Source organism: Colobus angolensis, unplaced genomic scaffold (genome assembly GCF_000951035.1).
Source record: "Colobus angolensis palliatus isolate OR3802 unplaced genomic scaffold, Cang.pa_1.0 Scaffold280, whole genome shotgun sequence".
Lineage (NCBI taxonomy): Eukaryota > Metazoa > Chordata > Mammalia > Primates > Cercopithecidae > Colobus > Colobus angolensis.
Genome location: NW_012116044.1, coordinates 325,213 through 332,473, shown reverse-complemented (window position 1 = coordinate 332,473; position 7,261 = coordinate 325,213). Strand labels below are relative to the sequence as shown.

Here is a 7,261-nt window from a genome sequence, read left to right as displayed (position 1 = left end):
ATAATAGTTTCACAATAGGTATTGATCCCAAACATAATTCTCCCAATAAAATGAAAAGATTATGGTAAAAATACCTGACATCTCACCAATTATTCCCATATAACAGGCTTAACTCCTGTACTACTAGAGAAAATTTCTAGACATTTAAAACAGTTGATAAGAAGTATGTGCATCAATGTCTGTGATACTGTACAAGATGAGTCTGCCACCTATTTAGGTGTTAATATAGTTGTATATTTTATCTACACGTAGAAACATACCAGAAATAGTAACTAGCACCCTCAGGGTGTTAATATTAATAGCAAGTTTTCTTTCCTTTCCCTTTCCCCTTTCCAAACCCTTTTCCTTTCCTTTCCTTTCATCCCTTTTCCTTTCTTTACCCTCCCCTCCCCTCTCCTCTCCCTCCTCTCCCCTCTTCCTTTCCCCTTCCCCTTTCCTTTCCTTCTTGCTCTTGTCGCCCAGTCTGGAGTGCAGTGCCATGATCTAGGCTCACTGCAACCTCTGCCTCCTGGGTTCAAGCGATTCTCCTGCCTCAGCCTCCCAGGTAGCTGGGATTACAGGCATCCACCACCGTGCCCAGATAATTTTTGTATTTTTAGTAGAGTCAGGGTTTTGCCATGCCCAGGCTGGTCTCGAACTCATGGGCTCAAGCGATCCACCCACCTCAGCATCCCAAAGTGCTGGAATTACAGGCATGAGCCACCATGCCTAGCCTGTAACTTTTATTTTCTTATTTTTGTTTTTTCTTAGTTTTACAAAATTTCTCAATGAACTTGTGTTGTTTTTGTAATTAGATTTTAAAAGTTATTTTAAGAAAGGTCTGTGTCATCATGATATGGTTCTAAAGTTTAGATACATGCATGACTTTCAGAGTTACTGTCTTTTCAGGTTTGAAGAGCATGTTCACATGTCCAGAATTGGTATTATTCATTTTTATCATTAAAATAATTAATTTTAAAATTGGGCATAAAGATATGTGAGTCTCATTTTTTTTCTTATTCTCTAGAAATACAATAAAAAGTAGATCTTTACCACCATAATCTACATTTTTAAACATACTGTGATCAAAACTTCTATATCAAACCTGTTATTATCACTTCCTGTCTTTATTTGGGTTGCTGCTTGTGGGCATAAGGCCAACTGCAAGTAGCAGCCTCAGCAAATTGCATTCATCTTATTTTAATATGTATACTTAGTTTGAAATGAACAGAAAGATAGTGCAGTCATTGTAAAGATTGATTCTTTGGATTTTAATAAATTATTCACATCTCAATAAGTGAATTCAGAGTTAATGTTGATGTTTGTATATAAGCTTATATTTTTAGGCAGTTATATGAACACAAGAAAGCATGTATTTTTTTCTCATATCAAAAAGGAAGTAGGGGCACTCAAACTATTCAACCACGATTTATTGAGTGCTTCTATATGCCAGGCACTGTGCTATACCCACAACCTTTTAAAAATTTATTGTGATCTTTGGAAATATGAAAACATTTTATAGCTAGTCTTGGTTAAATCTCAGTTGTAAAGATAAAATATGAAGCGTACTCTTAATCAAGTGCTATTGAACAAGCAAAACAGAAAAGGCAGACAACATAGCTTCCAGTTAAATCCTTTCCCGGACTGTAAATGGATGTATCAACAGTGAGGTAATCATAACTTTCTCCTGACCCATATTGTTGCTTCTGAAAGATTGGAGGTTATGGCAGACATTTTGGGAACATGTAACCTTGCACCATTGCTGTGCTCTGTTGCTTGTACCCATGAATCTTCTGTGGCACAGTTCAGTGGCAAGCTCCAAAGTTGCTCCAAACTCAACTGAGTTTCAGCATAGGAAACATTAGAAATGAAAACTATTAATACGATATGATGAATCAAGTGAGTTAAAATTCAGGGAGGAAAAAACAAGTGTGATTAAGAACCTGGAAATGAGATGGAGGAATAATTTATTAATTGAGTTTGAAATTTTTGCAGGCTTTATTTCAGGCTGGAGAACTTAAATGGGGGACAGATGAAGAAAAGTTTATTACCATCTTTGGAACACGAAGTGTGTCCCATTTGAGAAAGGGTGAGTGAAAAAAAATCTGTATAGGGCAGTTACATTGGTAAATTTGGAAAGCGCATGAGCCGGTGTGACAGAATACCTTCCTCATAGTAGGGACTTAGTGAATGAATCAGTTTTTGTATTTCTTCCATTTGGTGACCTGGAGAAATCTCACATTGTCTTTGCTGCTGTTGTAGCTTTTACAAACTAGAGCTCCTTAGTCCACTCTTTACTACTGGAGGATGGCAAGGGAGGTCAGATCTCTAGATTGTTCTTCCCATAGTCACACATCACTGAGTAGTGGCTCACTACACATATTTCCTCCTAGAGATTGGTACCCATGACCTCATCTCTGGATAGTCATCAGCACTTGTGGTATCAGTTGGGAATGAATTTAGTGTAAGTGACAGAGAACCCTAACAGTGGCTTGAAAAATCAGGCTTTTTTTCTAGAGGTGGGATTCCATGGTTGATTTGGCAGGACCTGAGATTTTTCAGATCTTTCTGTTTTTTTTTTTTTTTTTTTTCGCTCCATTATCCCTAGTGTTTTGGTTTTCTTTCTCGTATTCATTTCTTCATTATCACAAGATGTCTGCTCTCGCTCCAAACTTAACCATTTCACAGCAGGAAGGAAAGGAAAGGGGAAACCAGTCATATCTGTGTATCTCTTTTTATAAGTGAGGAGATTTCTCAGCATCCCCTCTAGTGGATTTACCTGTAGGTCTCGTTGGCTATAACTAGTAAGGGGACTGGGAAATCAGTGAACAAAGTATACCTGCAATCCATTGCTGAGGGCTTGGCATATTGAGGCTCTGAGCACAAGGTTCTGTCAGCAAGGAAGAATGGGAGATTTGTGTTCAGTAGGACACTACCTAATCAGAGTAGATATCTTCTTTCTGGAAAGAGTGATCCTTATGTGATTAGGAAATCATTTTTATTTTTTCTAGTGTTTGACAAGTACATGACTATATCAGGATTTCAAATTGAGGAAACCATTGACCGGGAGACTTCTGGCAATTTGGAGCAACTACTCCTTGCTGTCGGTAGGTGATTTACAATGTATTCATATTTTTGGTGATAAGAGCTAAAGTATTTTATTCGATTGAGGCTGCATCTGAAAATAACCACCTAGGTGTGAAAGGAAGAGTTTGAGGTGATATTTAGGAGAAGCAAACTCGTAAATTTCCAATTCAGAAATTTATTTTGATGTTAGGAATACAGGATTGTCTGGTTAGTTCATCTAAATCCTATGGAAATACTAAGATAATTGTTTAAAAATCGTTTTGAAGCTGCATTAAAAATATTATTTCTTGAAGAAACTGAAATGTCGTGGACATTGTCTCAGAGGCTTGTAAACATTATTTCTGATACCTGTGGAATTTTAGAATTCTTTTGAATATTGTCCTCTCAGCTTTGAGGCAGATTAAGAAATTGTCATCTGGTTTAGAAAAAAAGAATATCTTTGATGTAATAGAAGATGTGATGATGGTTATTTTCAGATTAAATAATTTAGTTTTATTTTAATTAAATATTCAGAATAATCTGGAAAAATTGGAGAACTGAATCTGTGCAGTTAATTGCAGCATTATATACTCTCCAAAACTAGGGTGAATCTAGTTTGTGAGTCTCCTCTAGTCATTTTTTTCATATGGGTCTGCAGTGAGCCTCTGTCTGCTGTTTGTTCCAAGTATTTGGCATTGAGCTCACACTTTGGTGCTCTTTGTCTTCAGGAGAATAAGCTTTTAAAGATGTGTATGAACCAATTCTAAAAGTAGCCTTTCACTTGAGTACGCAGTTAATGAACTTTTACTAGAAAACTTTAAGACAGGTCCTTCATAATTAGAATCCACATACAAGTTGCCGGGTGTGGTGGCTCACGCCTGTAATCCCAGTACTTTGGGAGGCCAAGGCAGGTGGATCACGAGGTCAAGAGATCGAGACCATTCTGGCTAACACGGTGAAACCCCGTCTCTACTAAAAATACAACAAATTAGTCGGGCATGGTGGTGGGAGCCTGTAGTCCCAGCTACTCGGGAGGCTGAGGCAGGAGAATGGCGTGAACCTGGAAGCGGAGCTTGCAGTAAGCCGAGATCGCACCACTGTACTCCAGCCTGGGCAACAGAGCCAGACTCTGTCTCAAAAAGAAAAAAAGAAAAAGAAAAAGAATATGTAGAGAGTATAGGAAGATTGCACAAGAGTTTTAAAAAATTAGATAGTGTAGTAATCTTGTATTACTTGCTTGAATGTCTTGGAATGAAAACTTCCAAGGGGTTTATATGATTTATTGGTGATGAATAATATTGTGGTATTATAACAATCCAGGCTGCCCAAACTGCAGTATCCAAAAAGTCCTCACAGAATAAAGGGGCATAGAAAAAACGTGTGCCCTTATTCTCCATGCCTTTCTATGCAGACCTCAGAACTCCAAGGAGAACCCAAGCCAGTGTCTAAGAAAATATTTGGTGAGTGAGGACATTAGATAAGCTTACAGCTCTTTAGCCTCTGGTACTTTTGTGTTTTTATACAAGTAGAGCTATAAGCAGGAAGCAGCACTTGATTTTTAATTACTTAATCCTTTTCATATCAGAATAGCATTTGACCATTGTATTGTTTATTTTCTTAGTGAAATCTATTCGAAGTATCCCTGCCTACCTTGCAGAGACCCTCTATTACGCTATGAAGGTAAGTGGATACCATGAACCTTCTCTCTAATACATTTCTCTAATTATTATTCTTCATTTTTGCTTATGTTTTAGATGATAGACCTTGGGAATTTTTCTCTTCTTATAACATTCAACCCAGTTCTACTAAATTGTTATACCTTATTGATTCACCCGCACCCGGGAGCATTTGATCCTATGTTTGAAGTTTTTAAGCATTGTGCCTCTCTCTTTCTATTTTTTTAAAGGGAGCTGGGACAGATGATCATACCCTCATCAGAGTCATGGTATCCAGGAGTGAGATTGATCTGCTTAACATCAGGAAGGAGTTTAGGAAGAATTTTGCCACCTCTCTTTATTCCATGATTAAGGTAATAGAACCTTTCTTTAAATTATGTTTGGTAATCCAAAGCAGACCGATATGTTGCATGAAAGACAAGAATGGGAGAACCTGATTCTTGTGTTAAGTTTAAAATTTTAGTGGCATGATTAGAGCAATGAGTTTAAAAGCATAGCATAATGTTTCCTGAAGTAGAGATGATGGCTCCTAAGTGAAAGCATGGGTGTTGATGTGGCTGAGGCTCTTGGTGAACTCAGAAGCATTATTTAGTAGTGGTGACAGATGACTCAACAAACCAAACCTCTTGCCTATGATAATAATGTGTTCTTTCTGTCTTTTATCAGTTCCAGCTGTCCTTATTAGTCCTTCTTTTATTTCATATCAGCTTTTCCTTTCTTCATTGTCTTTTATCACCTTATCTCTGATGCTGGTTTCTAATTCAGGAAAGAGCCAACCAGGTCATATAGGGAGTAAGTAAGGAGCCCCTAGGTATTAGTATCATTTTTGTTCTTTTTAAAACAAGGTGCTCTGTGGCCTATAATTACATTTAGCTTAAGGTCTTTTGACTTTTTTTTTTTCTTCTGATAAAGGTTAATGTGGACCACGTGCAAAGCAAGATTTCAACTGAGCAGAAGCTTTTAGTTTAGCATGTGTGTGGTGTGGCTGGCCCAAAGGACACTAGAGAGTTTACCCATGCACCTTTAGCTTGAAACATTAATTTATCATGCGTGTCTGCATGTGAGACAAGCAGATGAAAAGCGTGTCCTGCCCTTCTGTCTCGGAGGGAGAGCCACGACAGCCCTGCAGCCCTAGCACTGCCCGTGTGAGCTGATATATACTAAGGGATAGAGACTATTCTGTTTAGAGAGCTTGATTTAACTATAGTTGTTAAAGTTTCCCTGTTCTTTGTGTTACCAGAGGGAATGCTGAGTGTCTGAGGTTACATTGGTAGGAAACTCCCTGCATAACATTCCTGATGTGAAAGTCACAGAGATTACCCACTTGGGAGAAGAATCTTATAAATAAAATTTGTTGCCAGTTATTTGTTAGTTTAAAAATTTTCTATGGCTTCTGTGAGTCATGGAGATTAACGTAATACATTTGGTTTCAGGGAGATACATCTGGGGACTATAAGAAAGCTCTTCTGCTGCTCTGTGGAGGAGAAGACTAATGTGTCACGGGGAAGAGCTCCCTGCTGTGTGCCTGCGCCGCCCCACTGCCTTCCTTCAGCACCTCTAGCTGCATTTGTATGCCAGGGCTTGACACATTGCCTTAGTCATACTAGCATGCTCACGACCAACACATACGCATCATAGAAGAAAATAGTGGTGCTTCCTACTGATCTCTGATGGAGATCTCTTTGACTGCTCTAGTACTTAATTATACTTACGTTACTAAGTTTAATGCCTGGCCATTTTCCATTTATATATTTTTCTTTAAGAGGCCAGATTGCTTTTAGCCTTTTTTAAAAACTTCATTTATATTACGTTTGTAACCATGACACCTTAATCAGAACCTTAGCCGTGAAATTGTGAACTCTTGGAAATGTTATTAGTCCAAGTTCGCAGCTAAACTAAACCTGTAAAATTATAGTGATTGTATTCAAAAGATTAATGAAAAATAAACATTTCTGTCCCCCTGAATTATGTGTACATGCGTGTTTAGATTTATTGTTAAATTTATCTATTTAACAATGATACCTCTTTTTAAGCTAATAATTGACAGTGGTGTTAGTTGAGAACTGAATTTATAGTTGGTCTTTTGGGCAATAAGAAATGCAACACCACAGACTGAATTTCCTTCATAGTATATGATTTTTCCTAAATATAGGAAAGATTGAAGGGGTCTCTGGTTTATTTACACCATGTTTATTTATGCATCTATTAAAGCAATGCTCGTGGTGCTGCTTGCTTAGTAGAAAAGCTAATTATAAAACTTAATGCAAAAATTCAGAGTACTACCTTTCTCTTTCCTCTTTCCTATTGTGAACTTCCCTCCCATATACCGTCTGTCACTTTCTTTGAGATAAATAAAAAAGATAATAATTTTTTCTAGAAAGAAGCAGTTTATCAATCTCTTCTGATATTTACCTTTCAGTTTTCTGTTTTCAAACTGCTATTCAGTTGGTGTCATTTTTCTTTTTGTACTTACGCCCTTCTGGATGCATTTTTTTTAAAACAAAGTAATTGCCATTAATAAGATTTTTAAAATAAAATGA

At 37.4% G+C, this 7,261-nt stretch overlaps 1 protein-coding gene across 1 annotated transcript in view; it reads left to right on the top strand.

The window, feature by feature from the left end:
• The window catches only part of ANXA5 (annexin A5), a 23,558-nt gene extending 16,872 nt beyond the window's left edge, over positions 1-6,686 (top strand). Inside the window, exons 9-13 of the mRNA XM_011948605.1 lie at positions 1,975-2,068; positions 2,991-3,086; positions 4,667-4,725; positions 4,952-5,074; positions 6,155-6,686. Coding sequence (XP_011803995.1) covers positions 1,975-2,068; positions 2,991-3,086; positions 4,667-4,725; positions 4,952-5,074; positions 6,155-6,214 — 432 coding nt within the window. The 3' untranslated portion in view covers positions 6,215-6,686. The remainder of the gene's footprint in view (positions 1-1,974; positions 2,069-2,990; positions 3,087-4,666; positions 4,726-4,951; positions 5,075-6,154) is intronic.
• Positions 6,687-7,261: the final 575 nt, after the last annotated feature.